Source organism: Pogona vitticeps, chromosome 3 (assembly GCF_051106095.1).
Source record: "Pogona vitticeps strain Pit_001003342236 chromosome 3, PviZW2.1, whole genome shotgun sequence".
Classification (NCBI taxonomy): domain Eukaryota; kingdom Metazoa; phylum Chordata; class Lepidosauria; order Squamata; family Agamidae; genus Pogona; species Pogona vitticeps.
In genome coordinates this window covers 213987855-214010008 of record NC_135785.1, presented here as the reverse complement: position 1 = coordinate 214010008, position 22154 = coordinate 213987855, and the positions used below count along the sequence as shown (strand labels likewise).

Below are 22154 nucleotides of genomic sequence, written 5' to 3'. Positions count from 1 at the left end.
CTGATTCATTTGGAATATGGTTCTGGAAGAGAGCTTTATACCATGGACTTGCAGAAAGATGAACAAGTGGGTCCTACATCAAATCAAGTCTGATTTTTTTTTCTGGAGGCAAAAATTATGAAACTGAGGCTGTCATATTTTGTGCATATCATGATAGAGAAGTCAAGATTTACTGGGGGAGAAATAATGTTGGAAAAGGTTGAAAACAGCCAGAAAAGAGGAATACCAAATATTATAGACTCCCTAAAGAAGCCATAGTTTTGAGTTTACAAGAGCTGAACAGGGTTGTTGAGAGCAGGACATTTTGGAGGTCATTCATTCATAGGGTTGCTATAAATCAGAGATGACTTGATAGCACATAAAAACAATATTGTAATATAAATTCTACATACAGCTTCTGCAAATACATTGGAATTTCTGAGAGCCCTCTCCCAATCCTAGGCACTTGTGTTGTGCTAAAAGCCATTCAACATAGTGTTATATAAGGACCTACAATTACAAGAAAACGTAGCAGAAACTCTAGTGCATGAGAAGTTTGTTTGGCTCTAATTTCATTGCAGACTAAATTCACATTCCCTAAATCTGAGCACAAACTACCGTGTTTCCCTGAAGATAAGACAGGGTCTTATATTAATTTTTGCTCCCAAAAATGCTTATTTTCAGGGGATATTTTTTTTTTCATGTATAACAATCTACATTTATTCAAATACAGCTGTTATCTTCTGGTTGCTGCACAATGGTGGAGGGCAGGGTTTCACTTAACTGGGCCTTATTTTTGGGATAGGGCTTATATTATGAGTATCCTGAAAAATCATACTAGGGTTTATTTTCAGGTTCAATCTTATTTTCAGGAAAACAGGGTAGTGAGATATTGAAATTTATGTAATTCCAAGGTTTGTCATGCAGTTTGGGATTGGGGGTATCATACATTTTAAGTGCACTATTGCTGGATAGCTCAGTGGTTTAGGCATCTGGCAGCAGGGGCTGAGAGTTCAATATCCCACTGTGCCTCCCTGACAGGGGCTGGACTCGATGATCCATAGGGTTCCTTCCAGCTCTGCAGTTCAATGGTTATTTCAAAGGTTTTTTGTAGTGGCATTTTTTAATATAAAAAACTGATTACATGTATTAGGATGATGCCCTAAATTACTTGTTACCTATTCCTTTTTCCTTTTCTATTACAATTCTGCACATCTATTATTAGATTGTAATATAAGGACAGAATAGAATAGAGTAGAATTTATTTATTACGGCCAGGTGACCAGCCCACAAAACAGATCCATGGATAAAACATACAAAATACAGTTTAAAATATACAAACAATTCACAAAACATACCATGTGGCCAAAATACACAAAATGCAGTTCAAAAGTGTATAGCCAATCCATAAAACACACTACATGGTCAAAACACACAAAATGCAATTTAAAAAGTGCACAACAAACAATCAACCGTGCACTGATTGTAAAACATGGGGAGAATAAAACACAGCACCTCTACAGCTATCCCCCGGGCCATTATCCCTTCAGTTGAGACCATAACACCTCTGCATGCTAGACAATAAACCACCCCCATGCCAAAACCAGTCAACCTGTGAGCTCAGGAGACTACAAGGAAGCACTGTGCCATTGCTGCTGCACAAAACCTTGCTGCAGAGCGTGTAATAAGGGAGTATTTATCAGAAAGAAGTTGCTTGATGTAAAATTCATCTCCCTGGATATCTGGGAATGATTGGGCTCAGGAGGTTGGTGCATAGATCTCTATAGAAAAGACAATACAGTAAAACATGACCTACAATTTCCACTTGGTCATCATTACATGGACACAGGCAATCTGAGATAGGTGTATGTTGAAATCTTCCCTCCATGAGCTTAGAGGGTAAAACATTAAGTCTCGCTAATGTGAAGGCTCTTCTGGTCTTTGTTGACATTGTGCTTGTCAAATATGAAGATATTGTAAAGGCATTATTAGTAACAACACTGTATTTGCCTAACTGGCTCATATGCTCTTGAAGTTCCATGTCCCAGATTCTTTGTTTGAATGCTGCTTTAGCGCTGATATGCCCCATCGCTAAAAGAACATTGGTGGAAAAGCCCATTTGCCTTATTTCTTTTGTAAGTTGTAGTTTCCATGCTGATTGAAAGGGGTCAAAAAGTGGCAACTGTACCAAGCCTTCTGAAGAGAAGAGAAGCTTTAGCCAGTAATTAAACATGTGGACTTTGGCATGCACTCTTATGGTGATTAAGCCAGCCTCCAGTTGAAGGGCTACATTTGACTGTACAGGGAGGTACAGTCAAAATAGATCTCAAAAATTTGGTTTGAACTACCTCAAGAGGACATAAGTCAGATAAAGCAAACAAATATTTGGGCATAATCTTTCATGCCTCAGGTTCCCCCACATAAAGCATGCAGCACTGAATGCTCATAAAAGTGCAGCGGCATTAACAAGATTTTTTCACACCAAAGGGGGTCACCATATCGCCTCAGCCATTCAGGTTTTCAAGGCCATATTGCTCAAATGCTCTACGGGTGCCAATTGTTTGCTTTATCTAAGGAAAAAAAAAATAAGGACATGGATATTTTATTAATCTTTGTAAGCTTAATTGCAAACTTACAGTTACATATTATGAGTTTTGTAAGTCGAAGACCTGGGTAAAAATACATCAAAGAAATAAATATTTGTATTCTCGAAGGCTTTCAGAGGGATTTTTCTTTGAAATATTTAATAATAAATTGTTTTAAATATTCAGATGTAAAAATACTATTATTGGAACTTAAAATGCCCAGAAATATACAGCTGTCACAGCAAGAAGCATACAAATTAGTGGGCTATCTCTCAAGTACAAATTCTGATTACATTCATGTCAAATTTCCACTCAAAATGCAATGGCACCTGAATAATTGGTATTTTCCCCAAAAGCTGTTTAAATTACTACAGCTGGTATCATTCTACTGTGAGCCATAATTTTCCATGAAGAGAAGCTGAAAACATTTATGCCATACTTTCTTTTGCTGTTTTAATTTCATTTTGTTGTATTTTAGTTTTTTCATTAATTATTTCCAACTTTACCTATCATTTGGAATAAATTTAATATTTCATTGTGTTCAAAACATTACAGTGAATGAATAAAAATTGCATAGGTTCATTAATATAATTGTGGAATTTTTGGTGTATGATCTCTTAAATAAATAAAATATTGTGAGTTGGGCTTCAGTGGTTAAATAACAGAAAGAAACTATAGATCATATCTAAAGCTCATTTGTTTCAGATGATAATCTATAATGCAATTAATAGCTATAGAAGACTATTCTATTAATTTTGAATTTAAAATTCATTTCCTGATTTAATGTGCTTTAGTCATTTATTAATTCACATTATGAGCCCCATGTAATTTTGTTGAAATGCATTATTCCAAAACATGTGCAGATCTTGACTTGGACTAAAAGCACAGTTGTATATTGTCATTTTCTTTTTCTATAGTCTAGAGCTAATATTTGTACTAAGCTTTCTGTAAAATATTGTTCTTGGTGAATAAGCATGTGAATTGTCATCTAATTAACACCTAATAACAGAAACCAAATAACCTAGTCATATGTATGAATCTCTTAGAACAGTGGTTCTTAACCTTGGGTTACTCAGGAGTTTTGGACTGCAACTCCCAGAAGCCTTCACCACCAACTGTGCTGGCTGGGGTTTCTGGGAGTTGCAGTTCAAAAACATCCAAGTAACAAAGGTTAAGAACCACTGTCTTAGAATACTGTATCTCATAGGTCTGATCAATTGTTTGTTCGAGGGTGTATGATATAGTGACTTAAATATATGTTTTCATAGGGAGTCAAGGGCATAAGAAGGGTGCTAGAACTCCCAAGGCATCAAAGCAGGCTGGTATGAACTGGGCAGACCTACTTCCACCTCCTCCTGTACATCCTCCACCGCATAGTAACAGCGAAGACTACAGCTTATCTGTAAATGAAAAGTAAGACAAAATAATGTTTCATAAATATGTATTTTGCCAACCTAATCATCTAAATTCACTCAGTTAACTGACTAAAAGGCCTTTGCTTTTTGACTCTTGAAACTATAGAAAAGATAGGCATAAACATTTTTTCAGAAATACAAGCAAAGAGAAAGAGCTGCAGAATATTACAGTGGAAAGAATTCAGAGAAATTTAATATATTTGAAAGGAGATTATTTTGAATTGTGCAATAAGAATTCAAGAATGTTGACTAGAGTAACACAAATTTAAAAAGTTAAGAGTTAATTGGAGGAGTTAAAAGATGACATGAGTAAAAAGAACAAACTGATGAAAGATAAATTGGAAGTGTTTCAGTACTTTTCCATTAATTATATATGTGGGAAGGAGTTATCTTTGGAGAAGATTAGACAACATATTGAGAAAAATGTTTGAAATACACCTCAAGATATGGATAGAAATTTGATGGAACAGCCTGTTACAGAAGAGATAGAAGATACTATTAATAAATCAAAGGTAGGAAAGACTCTGGGGATAAATGGATTGGGATGGGACTATTATAACGTTTTTAGAAAAATATTGATACCTAAGTTAAAACTCCATCTTACTAAAATAACAGAAAGGGACGGGATTCTGTCATCTTCGAACTATTCATTAATTATTTCAACTCCAAAGCCAAATAAAGGCCTCACAGATCCTGGGTCTTATAGGCCTAGTTCCTTAATAAATCAAGTTGCTAACAACATCTTGGTTTAATCTTATTCAATTCTAATAATGGACTAAACAATAGATTGAAAATGGTAAATGCAAAGAACTTCCAAGATCTGAAGAACTAGTAGTACAGAAAGAAAAGGTGGATGAAAATAAGATAATGAAACGGATAAATAAAGTTTTTAATAGAAGTGAAGGATCAACAAAATGTTCTTAAAGCAATATGGGAATATGATTCTGAATAAGAATTATGTACTGAAGGATGCAAGAACATATGGAAGAAAAAAGTAATAACGTGTATTCGACAAGAATAAGGGAATTTTTTTACAAATTAATCTAGAAATGGTATTTAACTACAGTGAAATTAAATCATATGGATACTAAATATTCTAATTTATAATGTCAGGAAGTAGGTTCTTATTTCCACATGTGGTGGGAATGTGAAAATATACTGAAAATTTGGAGAGTCTTCATGGAAATAACTGAAATAGTTAAGTAAAAGTAAAGAGGTTTGTCCTAAGATAATTCTCTTATCAATATTTGGGCAATGAAAGACTTAAATTTCAAATTTAACAGCAGCAAGATTAAAGGTAGCAAGGAACTGGAAAGTTAAACAAGATTTTCAGTTAGATGATTGTTATAAATAAGTTTGGAATATAGCTAATAATGATAAATTAGTGTGTAATATTAAACTAAATGATGAGATAGATAAGAATGTTCTTATTGGTATTTGGGGAGATTTTAGTGACTTGGTGTTAATGAATGGGAAGGGTTGTGCATCTTCACAAGAATCAATGCAGTTTTGGAAGGGGAATGGGTTCCATAAATGCAGGAAAAACTTGTTATATCTCCAGATGGAGGGGAGCATATTATGTATTACTATATTACTATAGTATTACTATATTGTTTATATGAGTTTGTGTTGTTAAGATTTTCTTTAATTATATTTACATTTTTGATCTTTTAACAATCTGTTATAGCTTTAAACCTAAAAATGACCAAAAAAAGTAGCAGAAGAAAAAAGTAATTTAGCATAAATGTTCTACATGCTTAAAATTTATTCTTAGTTATGATCAGGAAATCCCATGTCCGGTGCCACCAGCAAGAATGTACCTACAGCAGGATGAATTAGAAGAAGATGATGATGATGATGATGAACGGGGTCCTACACCACCCGTTCGAGGAGCAGCTTCATCTCCAGCAGCAGTGTCCTACAGCCATCAGTCTACTGCCACACTAACACCTTCTCCCCAAGAAGAACTCCAACCTATGTTACAGGATTGCCAGGAAGAAGTAGGCCATTTGCAACATCCACAAGATCGAAGGTCTGTTACCAAAGCATGTACAGAAGAGACTGTTTCACCTTCTATATAGCTAACACATGGATTAGATGATGTGCCAGCTGTAGTCATATGTTGTTAGAGTAATTTTAATACAATGTTTTAAAGAACTTGAAATATGATGCTTCAATTTTTAGTGTCTCCATTAGCCTTTTTCAACCTGGTAATCCCCAGATGATCTGGATGGGATGCAGGGTTCATAACAAGTTTCAAATATTCCTGGTGTTACTATTTTTGTTCATGCTTATTTTCAAAACACCATTCTAACTGTATGCCCTTAAGCTTACAAATCATGATAATGTAGTAAAAGAATGCCTGAATGTATAAATGCACTTTTTGAAAAAATAGGGTCTTTTTCTGCATTGTGTTGGTTACCCAGATTCTTCAATAAAGTGATTGGTAGATTGGTGGGATGTAAGATAGCAACACTATCTAAAACTACAGATCCATAATTCCTGACATTGATTATGTTAGCTGGGGCTGATGAGAGTTAAAGTACAAACCACCTAGAGGCCACTACGTGGTGCAGTAGACAGTATACTCAAAATTTAGATGTGTAGTTGACAATCGAATGCATAGGAATCATGTCACCCTGGAGCTTTCAGGAAGTACAGTTTTCCTTCAAAGCTAGGCAGACTCCAAACACTTTGTTTTTCCCCCTCCCCTGAAAATCTGAGGAGAGAAGCACAAGTGGAGGGACGCTGTAAGTTTTTCTGTATGTTTGGTCATGTCCTTCAGTGGAAAAAGGCTTTCTGAATATTCCTGTCTTCTCCCATTTATTCATACATTCATTCTTCCTTGCTTTATTTAATGTATTTGTTTGGTTGCTGCTCTTAACTATCTCAGGGTAGTTTACAGAACATATTAGAAATAATAACAAAAAAATGAAAATAAATATCAGAAACATTTAAATGCCACACATCTGCACAACAGCTACTAAAAGAACTTGAGATAGTACAAATGTTTCTACCTGTTATCATATAAATATGGGTGGGGTTAGAGATGTAAAATTTCCAAAAAATTCCATTAAAAAAAACCAAAAGATGTTTTTCTCTTTATTTTTCCAGAAAAAAATGGAAATTTTCAGTAATTTTACATCTCTGAGTGGGGCACAATCACAGATGTGTCAGTGAGCATGTCCCATATCTATGATGTTACATGGGAAGAGCTTCATACCTAGACAAGAGCATCATAGAAGCACTGTAATATACAGATAAATTCCATCAATGAGATTGAGAGATGCCTTTTCCAAAAACCACTGGCCATCAAAAACATACAGTATAATCAAGTTGAAACAGATAGTTTAGCATGGATGACCTCCCACACATTGCTGGGGAGCTTCTCAGATCAGAACCAACATCACAAATTGGAATCAGATATGAACAGGTATTGCTACAGTTCTTTTAGCACTAGCCCAGCTAGCAGTCAGAAAACATCGCTCATCACTCAGATATCTTACCAGTAGATCTAAATATATTTTCTACCAACTCATGGTTTAACACAAGAAGGAGGTCTGCACACCCACATACATCTGCTACCCACTTCCCCTTATCCAACACTTTTTCTCTTTAGTCAATAGGGAACCTGAACTGCTATTCCATTTTGTACAATGATCAATGATTTTTGCTCATAAAGACATTCAAACCTTGATAAACATGTATGTATGTATGTATGTATGTATGTATGTATGTATGTATGTATGTATGTATGTATGTATGTATGTATGTATGTATGTATGTATAACACTGCATAATTATTTATTTGCACACAGGCGTCAAACTGTGAGCCCTCCACCACCTCCAAGGCCTATTTCTCCCCCACATACCTATGGTTATATTTCGGGGCCTCTTGTATCAGACATGGATACTGATGCACCAGAAGAAGAAGAAGAAGAAGCAGACATAGAAATGGCCAAGATGCAAAACAGAAGGCTTCTTTTGCGTGGCCTTGAGCAAACACCTGCCTCAAGTGTCGGAGATCTGGAGAGTTCTGTGACAGGTTCCATGATCAATGGATGGGGTTCAGCTTCAGAAGATGACAACATTTCATCAGGACGGTCTAGTGTTAGCTCATCCGATGGATCCTTTTTTACAGATGCAGATTTTGCACAAGCTGTTGCAGCAGCAGCTGAATATGCTGGTCTTAAAGTAGCAAGGCGTCAAATGCAGGATGCTGTCGGAGGTGAGAGTTGTTCACAGGCATGGTATATATTTGATCAGAGATTTCCATCAAAGATACATTTTCTTTCCTTTCTTCACTCAACATCATAGATACAATCAGCTAGAAGACAGTTCTAAGTAGACCTTGTTGTCATGTGCCGTCAAGTCACCTGGGTGACCAAAGCTCTCCTACAGCACAATATTCGAAATCAACCAGTTTTCTTCCTGTCAGCTTTCAGATCCATGCATGGTGATCAGGAATACAAGACTGGATGGTCTTGTTCTTGGTCTTCAGTGACATAGCCCTATAGTTGATTATGTTTTCTAATTCCTTAATTGCTCCTGATCCACACAGTCAAAGGTTTTGCTGTATATAATGCATTGATCTTCTAAAATTCTTCAGTGCACTCTAGTAGCCAGGGGATATTTGCAATATGATATCGAGTATCTCTTCCTTTTCAGAATCCAACTTGAACATTAGGCATTTCTTGCTCTATATAAGATAAAGGTCTCTGTAGCAAGACCTTGTGCATCACTTTTCTTGCATGAGAAATCAGAGCAATGGTCCTATAGTTGGCATCTCCTTTCAGAAGAACTGGAATGTATATTGAATGTAGCAAAACTGTGGGTCATTGTTTTATTTGTAGTATTTGCTGGCATATTCTTTTTGGGATTTTGTTAGTCAGTCTCTGTGGCATGGAATGGATCTATCGGGTTTTCATCTACTCTTGGTGATTTATTTCTTCCTAGTGCTTTCACTGCAACTTTCACTGCATTTTCTAGAAACTGCAGGTTCTTCACATAGGATTCCTCTTCAACAGAGTCTATCATCTTTTTATCTCTTCTGTACAGGCCCTGAGAATACTGTTTCCAGCTTATCTTCATTTTCTCCTGGTCAGAGATAGTGTGTTTCCTTGTTGGTCATTCAGCATTCCTCATCTAGACTTAAATTTCCCTTTGGTTACTTAGGTTTTTCAGAAGAAATTTCTTGGTTTTTTTTCCTTTTTATTGTGTTCTATTTCTTTGTGCTGGTTGTAGTAGTGATTCTCTTTGTCTCTACATGATATTCACTGAAAATCTGCACCCATGGTTCTGCCTCTATTTCTGTCATCTTTTATTTTTGCTTCTCACCTGTCCTTTACAACTTTTAAGTATCATCCATCTAGGTTTTACTTTTCTTTTTACTACATGAATTATCTTTTTTTTAAAAATCTTCCTCAATAATATCTCTGGTTTAAAGTCAAGCTTTTCTGGTTCAAAGACAATTGAGTTTAATAATGTTTCTTACGTAGACTTCATTGGGAATATTGTTTAAGTTATATGTTGGCACTCTGATTTTTTTAGTGTTTTTCTTCAGCTTTATTCTAATATTTGATATTAACAATACATGATGGGCATTTACTGCAGTTCATTCGTTCAGTTCACTTCATTGGATCAGGCCCACCGATGTTCCATGGGTGTCCTGGATTCTGTGCCCCACTTCCTCCCATGGGCACCCAGTCAAACAGGCAGGAGGGACAGGGAAGCCCAAGTCACTGCTTCTGAGGGTGCACCTGCAGGAGGAGATGGGGCATAGAATCCAAGGTGCCTGCATAATACCTGTGGACCCGATCCAACAAACCATGGTGTCAATCTTTAATGATCACTACCAGATCTGCTCCTGATCTTATTTTGGCAGAGAGAACCCAGCTTCTCCATTTCCTGCTTCCAGTTACATAGTCTATTTGATTTCTATATTGTTCATTTGGTGATGTCCATGTGTACAGCCATCTGTTTGGTGCATCTATTTGCAATAAACAGATTTGTGCTTCACACAACTTTATAGTTTACTGCAAAATGCTTGACTGTGCAGATCAAAAAATCTTTAACTGTGAAACCTCTTCAGTGTAAAATTTTTAACATCCAGATTGTCTGATTCACGGAACTATATGAGTAATTCGCCTGTTTCTGAAATGGCATATGTCATGTTCACGGCCCCTTAAAGGGTCGCTGGGCATTTGGCCAGAGAGTTCGGCCTGCACTTATCTACCACCTTTGCACTGGATCGAGTCCTTAGACCTCAGCAGTGCGTAGCATAAACCCTTTGAACAAGTCTGACCTAAAGAGAACGCTTTACACTTGCTTAGTACTATGCAAGCACAGGCACATGGGAGTTCTTTAGAACTCACAACAGCTCAGTTAGGTAGGACTCTTAAATGATAGCTAGTTTCTGGCCCTCTCCACCTCCTGGATTTAGCCACACCCTGCTGTTCAAGAGACCAGTCCTCAGTAAGGATTTTTAATACTAATTTTTTATTAGAAAAATAGATTCATTAGAAATCAGTTTATATTGCATAAGCTTTAGCATCAAGAACATATTCAAAGATCATTGCAATTAAATAAAATAACTCCCATTTAAAATAATAAACTCTAAAAGCTAATCTAGGGCAGGCTATAGTGGGCTATGGTGGGCTAGCCCCCACCTCCTTCTTTCTCCTTACTTACATCCTCTCTCCTTCATGGAATAACACAAAAACATCATCAGTCTCCATCCATCATCAGTAAGCAGTAAGCTAAGCTACATTCACATAACCCATTGTCCATTTTCTACTTTCCTCCCTTCTCTGTGGTCTTTTCTGGCTGTTAACCAATTAACTTTTTGAGGTTGTACCACCTCTCTCCTCCTCTAATTCCATGAGAGTGCAGGTGATGTTTATGTCTTCTGTAACAAGCTTGGAAAGTTGAGTCTGTCACGGGCCCCTCGATCTGACCTTCAAGTTATCAGAATGTTGGCTATAACAGTCTTTAGAAAAACCCTCATGGTGCTTAGAAAAACACATTTCAAAGTCTCTCAAATCATCTTCACACAGAACCTGACTCCATTTTACATTTCTGACTACATATCCCATCATCACAACATGCTTTTGACTATATATCCCATCATCATGACAGCATGCAAGTGGCAAAAGATTAACCACTGTAACCTGTGTCCATTGCACTTAAAGCTGGCATAACTAACCATTAATATTGTGGGAAGTTATGTGCAATCACAAGATTATGGAGAGGTAAGCCTCATCTCTCTTGGGTCTTTAACTGTGGTTCACTTCCAACTGCAAGGATGATTATTTGAATATGCACATGCATATACGATCTGCCCAACACAAACAACAAGGCAAATTGAGGGAAACTTTGTTTAGATAACATTGGACTTCCTTTTTTTTTCTAGTAAAACTGGCCACACTGTAAGAGCCAGATTCACTGTCAGTTTCAATATTGCTACTTTTCTTCAAATCTCACTTACCCATCTTTCTATTCTTGTTCCAAATACACACTTTAGCCTTTTACATTGTAAGATGTGTGCCATATTCTATATATACTTTGTCTGAAATGTCACATAAACCTCACAAATATGTGAGGATGAGGTACCTTTCTTCTTGCAACAAATTTTTAAAAGATTCTACTTTTTGTATTCTGCACTCCTGCTGAATCCAATAAAATTGATTTCTGTCCCTACCCTGCAGATACATGCACCTCACTTTACACAGATTACTGGAATAGAGGAACAACTTGCACAGGCAAAGCTGACAAACTTCAGTCTACACTGAATAAGAACTTGGTGGTGGGTGGGTGTAATGTAAACTTCGCTTTTCCTGTGATATGAGCTTTAATGTGTCTGCAGTCTTCTTGTCTCATTTGACCACCAAATAACTTTGCTGATATCTGTAGTACTGTCCCACCATGTCTCTTCAGAACACAGAAAGTTGCAGATGACTGAACCATCTAAACCATACCTTAATTGGGAACATTTTCATAAGGTTTCAGATGTGTATACAGTGGTGCCTCGCAAGACAAAATTAATCCGTTCCGTGGTTAATGCTGTCTAGCGAAAATCTCGTCTTGCAAAGCACATTTTCCCATAGGAATGCATTGAAATTTAATTAACACATTCCTATGGGGAAAAAAAGCTGGCTGCAGCCCCCTCCCCCGCAGCCAGCATCACTTTCAGAGGTCCCCACCAGTCTTCCGATGGTGCTGGGAAGACTGGTAGGGGATCTCTGAAAGTGGCGCTGGCTGCGGGGGGGCGGCCCCTCTGTGGCAAAGCGCCACTTTCAGAAGCCTCCCGGGGCTTGCCCAGCATGTAAAAAGGCAGGGGAAAGCACAATTTTTTAATTTCCCCCTTTTTCCCCTGCCTTTTTCCGTGCTAGAAAAGCCTCTGGAAGCCTCTTAGACCCAGCGCCGATCAGCTGAGATGGGGGAGAGGGGGGGCAGGAGCAGAGATGACCACAAAATGGCTGCCGCCTCCCTGCTGGTTGCCAACTCTCAGCTGTTTGGCGCTCTTTTTCCGGCTGTTCTGGGGCTACAAAGGCACTGTGAGGAGTGGGGCTCAGTCTACTGTATCTGGTAAGTGACTTTTTGCTTTTTTTGTTTCTGACTTTTTTCTCGTAGGAATGCATTAATTAAATTTCAAAGCATTCCTATGGGAAACGTGCCTCGCAAGATGAAAAATATCACAAGACTTCTTGTGAGGCACCAAAAAAACTCTCAAGACCCTTTCATCTTGCGGGTTTTTTTGTCCTGCGAGGCATTCATCTTGAGAGGCACCACTATATTTGACAGTCTTGCCTGAAAGTGCCAGAGATTAGCCTTGTAATGTTTTGTAGGCAAAGCACACAAAAGGTTTCATAAAAGAAATAAAAGGTACTAAGCTGTGGTGGCAGCAATATATAAACTAAAATACTGGCAGTTTCTAAGGAGCAGCAATAACATTGTAAAGTCTTGGGGATCGGAGCAAAGGCAGTTTCAGTCGATAGGTTATAATTTCATTGGTTCCCTAGTGACTACTACTGATTTATAAGAGAGTGAGGAATGGGTGGAAAAGCTGCACCAACACAGAAATTATGAGGCACATTTTCCACAGCAGATAGTTCACAGGACCAGGAAGAAGGTTCAGTAAGTCTCATAGCTGGTTTATAAAAATTATCTGCTAGATGAAGGATCTTACAAAACTCATGCAGAGGAAACAGAGGGGAAGAACATGCATACAACAATTCATCAAAGAAAATAGAGGGAAAAGTGTGTGTTATATTGTATTTTAGAAATTTGCCTCTTTCTCTCACGCACGAACTACTCCATTCTCAGGCTTGTAAGCAGAGAGTGAAAGAACTTATTCTTAATATATCTGAGTCAATGAGACCGGTGGCCAATGTTAGATCGCCTAGGAATGTTTTCTACTTTCAAATTCCTACTGATACACTATGGGGAGATAATGATGCTAACTGATTTTACACTATTGTTTTAGATCTTTAAAACAAACAGAAGAACCAAGTTTGCCACAGGGGAAGTAAATAACAAGCTAAGCTACTAACTTCTTTCTTTTCAGGCCGTCGACATTATCATGCCTCACACTGCCCTAGACCTACCAGCCCTGTCTCTACCGACAGCAATATGAGTGCTGCTGTTATTCAGAAGGTTCGACCTGCCAAAAAGCAAAAGCACCAGCAAGGACAGCTGCGCAGAGAAGTCTACACAGATGGTAAATATTGTTAGTTGTGCTCTCCCCCAATGTGTAACCAATATTTCTGCAAAGCTTATACTAAGTGAAAAGTCTGGTATTTCCTCATGGTATGCGCATTCAGTATAATATATTGTAGGCATCACCCATTGTGTTCGGTTTGTCCTGAATTTTCTTGGGACACACATACATAAAAAGTGTGCTTGTTCTTTGTAATACCTTAACCAGCTATTAACTATGACTTTGTTTGAGAGCAGACATTGTAAATGGGTACAAAATGGAAAATAATGCATTCATGAGATTAAAATCTTCATTAAAATAAATCCTCTATAGTCTAATTTTTCCCGTCAGAGAAACAATTTGGCATTCAAATAGCAGGCAGCAAATGGTTGAATTTCCATGCTAACCGATAGTATTGTTCCACACGGTTACTTTGTGCACCAAAAGGCAAAATCTAATCATCTCCTCTCATGCCTTCACACACAATATCGACTCCTGCTGAAAAGGTAATGCTTGTATTCTCTGGGGAGTATAGCAGGATAATGCAAACATTGTGATGTTGTCTAGAGAGAGCCTTTAATGAAAATGCCTCAGGAGGGCCAGCTTTTATTAAACCACCACCTTTCAGTTTCATAAAACAACCAAAGGGGTTTGTTGGAAATGCATGTAAGATATATTCCCAAAGATTCACCCATCTTGTCAAGTTTTCTCAATTCACTAAAAGAGGTAGTGGGCTAGCAGAGGCATCATCCCCCCACCTCCTGGTTTTCAACAACAACAATCTGATTAGGACTTTCATTACCAGTCAGAATTTTTTCAAAGAGGGGCATCATTTGCCATTATCATATGAAAGCCTAATATTATAGATACTTATCCAGGGTTACAAGAAGGGTTTTTCAAGCCACTTCTCCCTGTGATTCCTGCCACTTGACAGAAAAATTTAATACAAAGCGCACAGCATGATGAGCAAAAGTAATTTTGCAATGAGTGGTTGTCCATGCTATTATCTGTACTTTATTCTGAGTATTTTCTCTCTCTAACATCTATCTGATATTAGACTACATTAAATAGTGGCATGACACAATGCACCTGGGCCTCTTGGCTTCTGCCCAGGCTTTCTTTGTCAGCAAAACTGAATTGTCAGAATATTATCTGATTTCAAGAGGTTATTACAGCAGTTTTCTGCATGCTTGTTTATTTTTTGTTTTTGTTTGTTTGCTTAGTTTTTGTGTTACGGGAGAATGTATGGTATAAATCCCAAAATTATGCCAGGAAGTCTATATTTATAGAACCACTGAAATGGCCTTCTGCAAGAATTTATAGATGTCTTAACAGGCTTTATTAGTTTCATGTAAGAGGCTCCATGTGAAAAATTGACTAAACTTGATATGAAAGCATCTGTACTGGCTGGAATACGAGAAAAGAAACCTTCTCAGGAGCCCTACATAGTTGTTATTTTTCTTTTTCCCCTTTATTAGAAATATAGGACAGTAAGCTGCCTTTCTGGTTCAATTTCCTTGAACTATTTTGCTGTAATTAATATTGTCTAGAATAAGCTATATAGACCAAAGGAGGCATTATCTAGAATCCTATTATAGATGACGACCTCGTAAAACGACGAATCCGCATGACGATGAGGTTTTGCGATTGCTATATAGCGATTCACAAAACAATGATTTCAATGGGTGATTTTCGCTGGACGATGTTTTTGTCCGTGCTTCATGGACCATTTTTTCGCAAGACGACGATTTTTACAGCTGATCAGCAGCTTCACAAAATGGCTTCCCTATGTTTTCGGGACCCATGCTTCGCAGGACAGCCCTTTTAACAGCTGATCGGCGTTCGCAAAATGGCTTCCCTATGGGCGATCTTCACAGAACAACAATGTATTTTCCCCATTGGAACGCATTAATGGGGAAATGGTTTTCGCATGACAATGATTTCACTAAACAGCGATTTCTATGGAACGGATTATCATCGTCATGCGGGGCACCACTGTAAATAAATTTAATTCACTACCATTTATAGTGACACTAAGTAAGTTATTGGGGGAGAAGATAATTACTGATTGCTAAGCTGTATTTTATTCTTCACATAGGTAGAGCTAGGTGAGGTTTATCTGAAATTCCTACATTTCTTTGCTTATCAGTGTAGACTGTACTAACCTGGAATTAGTGAAGGCACTAGGCTACTACAGATTGAAAATACCTACAACATAAATGCTTTGCTGAGTCTTGGATGCACCCATTTGTATGGGTTCAAAGGGAGTATGGTTTGCCATATGCCTTTATATATAAAATGAAGTATATCCAGCTAAGATATTCAACCCCTCTATGAACTGGAAATAATACATATATAATGATTTACAATGCTTAGCAAACAGCTTTCCTGGTCTTCATTGGAAAGAAAATTTTAATGAGACAATTTTAAATTGCTTCGACTGAAAGTGCTCTTACATTTGAAGCACTTTGAGTAATTATTTGCATTTTCCTCTTCCAATTTTAAACTGGCTAGCTGCATTGATTTTCTTTCTCCCACCCCCCAATTATTTTTCCCATGGTTCCTATATCTTCTCAGTTAGAGAAGAAATTGCAGCTACTTTTTTAAAAAGAGTATTAAAATATGAAAGATTTTCCCTATAGGACATGCTATAAAATAGCATCCATTAATTGTTTTCCTTTAAGCAGGCAACAATGCAGCAGCATTATGCAGACACATATAAATGAAAGAATTGAGCACAGCTGACCTTTACTAGTTACCTCTGAGTTCCACATATTGGTTTGATGTCACTCTGTGATTTATTTTTTATTTCTCACCATGGAGGCATCCATTTTCTTTTTAATAACTAAGTGTGCCAGTTTACAGCAGACAAGGCAGATTGATTCTGGATTTTCTCTGTGATTTGAGCTGTTAAATAAATACTGCAAGGGTGAAATAGTGTTGACCTCTGAAAAGTTTCCTTTTTGATTTGAAGGATTCCTCTCAGCAAGGAATGATGTGTTGTAATGAAAGTTTCTCTACCTTCTCCGCAGGTTGTGATAAAGCCTTCTCTGAAGAACATATTACTTTGTGGTTGTCATTATTGGCGTATACCAAATTGCATTTTAACTGAATGTTTTGATACTGAGTTACTTTTATTTAAAGACTGCCTGCATTCTTTAATTATTGTGTGTATCAGTGTACATTTGCATTCAGTTACAAAAAAGTTGTAATTCCTGAATCAATTATGTGAATATGTGCATGTTTCTTACATATCTCCTGGTGCTTTGGGGGGACTCTGTTATCTGGGACAAATTACAGCACATTCAAATTTCTGAGGCAGCTAAGCATTTGATAGAAATACAAATACAGTCGTGCCCCGCATTACAATGAAACCGCATTACGACTATGTTTTTGCAATCGCAAAACGATGGTCTGAATAGGCTTTTTTCGCTTTGCGATGATTGTTTCCCTGCTTCGAGAACCGATTCTTCGCAAAACGACGATTTTTCCTACAGCTGATCGGCGGTTTCAAAATGGCCACCGGGTAAATAAAATGGCTTCTCGCTGTTTTCTGGGATGGATTCCTTGCAAGACAGCCACCAAAATGGCCTCCCTGTGGAGGATCTTTGCTGGACGGTGAGTTTTTAGCCCATTGGAACGCATTAAACGGGTTTTAATGTGTTTCAATGGGTTTTTTATTTTCGCATTACAACGTTTTCATTCTATAGCGATTTCGCTGGAACGCATTAACGTCGTAATGTGAGGCACCACTGTAATATATTTCTTGAAAGGGAGTTTTGAACAAAACAGTAATTCCATTAAGCAGTAACATATGAATAGAAAGGTTAGGAATGTAAGACCTATTCTGGAGGCACTCTTAAATCCTATTTAGTCCAGTATTATGTTCACTCAGTTGCTTCTAGGAATCCAACCAGGAGGACCTGAGTGCAACTGCACCCTCCAGTTTGCATTCTTCACTAACTGGTATACAGGGGCACAATCCCTCTTATAAGGGAGGTGATATGTCTGTAACCTGCATAAATTTGTTTAATCCCTTTTTGACGCCACTTATGTTGGAAGCCATTACTACATCTTGTTGTGAAGAATTTTGCAGTTATGTGCTGTGTAAAGAAATGTTTCCTATTATCCATTGTGAATCTCCCACCATTTAGCTTCAGCAGATGAACCCAAGTTCTAGAAATGAGAGTGATGTCTAGTATTTCAAGGCTGCAATTAAAGGCAGCCTTAAGGGTGTTTGCTTTCACTGAAATCTATAGAACTAATAGCTGCTTATTACAGTAATAATAAACTTATTTTAAAATCCAGGGCCCACATATAACCCCAATATGTAAGTTAATTCTAATAGGGAAACAGCACATGGAAAATTTTCTAGGTGGACTACTTGTCATGTAGATGCAATTGATCTTAGCCAAAAGGCCGAGAAGCGATAACGTAACAAATGTGTAGATATAGTTAATTAATAATCTGTTATTTTGTACATGCAACTGTTTCGTATATGCTAATAGCCTTTAGAATTAAATTTAGAACATGGTAGTAAAATCAAAAGAATAAAAATAAAGGCGCAGATACATGTCTTTTCATGTACATAAACTATATGAAAGTTGCACCTAGATGGTGTTACAATGATGGCAAAAACAACAACAACAACTGGCTGCAGCACTCATACACATATAACATCATACAAGATCAGGGTGATTCTGTATCCGTGTTCTGCAGGAAGAGAACAAAGGGAACAAGAAATGTGTGTTAGGAGGAAAACTGGCACTACATTATGTTTCAGCAAAAAGCCAAACTAATTTTCTTTCATCAGTCATGTAATAAACTTCTGTTTTATATGTACAATAATTTGAAGGGCTGTTATTCTGCAAGCAGCAAGGAAGTACAGTGATTGCTATTTTGGAAAACTTGATGCAACTAATTATTTTATTGGTCCATATTATATGTCTTGATACATATACTATATGGCCAATGATATCTGTGCTCTTTTAATTTAATTATTACAGCTCTGCCTACTGTTTCCCCTTTGCTGGCTGAGATGAAATACGTAGTAGACCCATTAACTAGAACGCACAGCTGCTCTGAGATTTGGAATGCATTCTCATTTCCTTTCTGGGATACATTCATTACAAATTGCAGGAGCAGGGATCTTAACATTTAATTCTTCCTCTTTGTGCAATAGATGCAATTGGGATAAAATGCATTACAAGCACATGGCTATTATTTACACCTCTCACAGACCCATTTTCCTCAGCCTGCTCTCTTGAGGTATACCTGTCATCAGGTTCCACTGCTCTTGATGCAAAGCAGCTTTATATTTTTCTTTGCCTAATGAACTTTTGAACATTTTTTTTACTTTTACAATATCCATGCATACTGTTGTGCCTGAACTACAGCTTTTCTTAACATTTAAAAATATTAATTGTTAATGAAGGAACAGAGATATAGGACGAGAAATACTTCTCTCTCTGTGTGTGTAATGTATGTAATATTCTTTAAATTATGTAAAAAAGGGGCCATTAATAAGCGCAATGCACTTTTAATATTCCACCTTTAATTTTTGAACCATAATCGGCATCATCTTAATCTATTACAAATGTATATTATCAGCAATAGAAGCAGCAGTAGTAATATTTTTAAAATATGCAACCCTGACTTTTCAAGAGGACAAATATTTCAATCAAGATTTTCATGGAAGAAAGTTCTGGTTTATCCCATATCTCCTAGTCTGAAATCACTGATTATTTAATACGATTTATAAAATAATGTGAGACACATATAGACAGTATATGATTCAACTCTAAAATATTTTCAGGTATAGAGCTTGGTGGAGCAGTAGTTAAACCACTGTACTGCAGCCAAAACTGTGCTCACGACCTGGGGTTCAATCCCAGGTAGCCAACTCAAGGTTGACTCAGCCTTCTATCCTTCCGAGGTCGGTAAAATGAGTACCCAGCTTGCTGGGGGGGGCAATGTGTAGCCTGTATAATTAAAATTGTAAACCGCCCAGAGAGTGCTTGAAGCACTATGGGGTGGTATATAAGCAGCACGCTTTACTTTGCTTTGTAGGGGAATAACTTAAGAGTGAGTATACAGTGGAGCTTCTTTTCCCTTCATTTGAAAAGAGGAGGGAAGAAGGTTTAAAATGATGGAGTGGTACTTACATTTCTTTCTCCTTTCTTTCTTTCTTTCTTTCCCTTTCCTTTTCTTTTTCTCTTTCTCTTTTTGTTAACTTCCAGAAACAATAAAAATATATATCTTTTTTTATCTGAACATTCCACACTTAAATATTTCCTACTTCTGCTTCAAGGAATCTACAGTTCCTGTGTGATCCTTTTCATTGTCAGGAACCCATGGGGGCTGTGGGACGGGCGGGCGGAGATCTGTAAGTGGCCCAGCTTCCCCCTCCATGACACGGAGTCAGGTTGCAGAAAAGCAAACATATATAATGATTTACAATGCTTAGCATTGTAAATATATGTATTATTTCCACTTCAAAGTCAACAAGGGAAGCCAACATAGATATATGCCCAAGAAGAATGTGAAGAGTTCCCCCCTTCCTCAGGCTGAGCCAGGAGTCAGGGTAGTGGACTCGGCGGGGGGAGATAAAATCCTTCTCCTCCAGGACGTCACAGACACTCCATAACAGGGTGAGGCAAGGTATGCCACTACATGGGAATGGATTGTCGCAGTCAACTGGCGATTGGCCTCATTTCGCAACAATAGGAGTGACACTTATGCTGCTGGGCCCTTTGTACTTGCTCTGCTACCTCCAGTGGGACTATGAGGTCTACTCACTTGCCAGTCCAGGGATCCTTGTGATGTATGACCTTCCAGTCCTCAGAGCTATGGTTTTCCTTAGTTCCTGCACCTCTGCCTTGCAAGCCTCCCAGTCCATGAAAAAGCCCAGAAGTCCACCTCTTCCTCCATTTCCACCTCTCCTTTATATCCCTCTGCCCAGGGTTCCATATTTCCTTGTCACCCCAGCTCCCCAGAAGAACTGCATGTCTGGAAATCCACCGACCTGGGTGCTGATATGGAAAGCCACTCAGGTTGGAACAGCCTTGGGGGTGGGGTCTTGAAAAAATCTCTTTTTTAATGTGGTGTCTGTCTGGTTTTATTTGTACTAGTGCTGCAAAATTTAAAATTATGGGTGTATATGAAATATAGGTAAAATTAAAAACAAATTAAAATGCTAAAATACTTAGACTTACTGTATTTTCTGTGTATAAAATGACACTTTTTCCTAAAATAATTAGAGAAAAAAATGAAGGTCATTTTATACACAGAAGGCAACAGCAGGAGGCAGAGACTGAGGCAAAGAAGCACCCAGGCTTGGTTGCTTCTCACTGCTGCCCATTGACTGCTGCAGCCACCGCCCTCTCACCCCCCCATTGATCGTCTCCTTGCCATTGGCGGCAGCGGCAGCAGTCAACGGGTGACAGCAAGAGGCGGCCGAGTGTGGCTGCCCACTGACTGCTGCTGTTGCCGCCCAATCCCCCCTCCAGCGATCATCTCCTTGAGATTGGGCAGTGGCGGGAGTCAATGGGCAGCCACACGAGAGGCGGCTGGCCTGGCTGCTTCTTTGCCTCAGTCTGCACCTCCTGCTGCTGCTGCCTCCACCGCTGGTTCCCGGCTCAGTGATCGTGCAGCCCTTTGATCCCTACTTTTCCCTTCCTTTTGCTAAGCCCCGCAGGGATCAAATTTTCAAATTTGGGGTTAAAAAAGGGAGGGTCATCTTATACATTGGGTCATCTTATAAATGGAAAAATATGGTATCTTTTACCAGATATGGGCTACTTCAGTAGCATTATCTTTAGATCTTCTTTTATACATGTGGTGAGGTATAAACTGAATGCACATGGGCCGCATTGGTTGAATCTCTACATAGTCACGTAAAATGTGTCTAGTATCCAAACAGCCACATATTACTTGATTATTCTTTGATCTTCTTTGCTTTGAAGTCTATTAAATGACTTCCAGATAGTCGAGTTAGAGTCTTGCCCTGTGGGAGACACACTTCACGTTCATCCATTCGGCAACTTCTGCTGTTTTTGTTCTCCAAAGGGTTGACATGTCCTCTTCTGGTTTAATATTTAGAGTTTGAGCTGTGCACAGAAAACTTTTTCTCTATTTTTACCATCATCAAGGGGTTGGTGTCCATAAAGGGGATCACCTTGGTGCTGTATTACCTTATTTTGATCATTATTGGCTAGGAGCTCCCAACATACTTTTGGAGGGGCAATACCAGGCAAATAATAGACTTTTTCAATGGGAGTAGGTTTCAGGCAACCAGTAGTAATCCTGCATGATTCATTAAGAGCTACAACCACTTGTTTGACATGTGCTGATTTATACCACAAGACACTAGCATATGCTGCTGCAGAGTAGCACACTATTGTTTTTGTTGTTTGTGGGTTTCCACCCCAGTCAGACCTAGTCAGTTTCCTAAGTATGTTATATCTGGCAGCAACTCAC

The 22154-nt window shown here is 38.1% G+C and overlaps 1 protein-coding gene and 1 long non-coding RNA gene across 7 annotated transcripts in view; one reads left to right on the top strand and one right to left on the bottom strand.

Annotated features, from left to right (window-relative positions):
• The window catches only part of ROBO1 (roundabout guidance receptor 1), a 769638-nt gene that overhangs the window by 735223 nt on the left and 12261 nt on the right, over positions 1-22154 (top strand). For all 6 annotated transcript variants that reach the window (XM_072994024.2, XM_078388993.1, XM_078388992.1 and 3 more), the window contains 4 exons: positions 3833-3977; positions 5754-6011; positions 7798-8207; positions 13545-13697. In XM_072994024.2, coding sequence (XP_072850125.2) covers positions 3833-3977; positions 5754-6011; positions 7798-8207; positions 13545-13697 — 966 coding nt within the window. The remainder of the gene's footprint in view (positions 1-3832; positions 3978-5753; positions 6012-7797; positions 8208-13544; positions 13698-22154) is intronic.
• The window catches only part of LOC140705649 (uncharacterized), a 91101-nt gene continuing 69616 nt past the window's right edge, over positions 670-22154 (bottom strand). Inside the window, exon 4 of the long non-coding RNA XR_012085092.2 lies at positions 670-18389. This is a non-coding gene — a long non-coding RNA (uncharacterized LOC140705649). The remainder of the gene's footprint in view (positions 18390-22154) is intronic.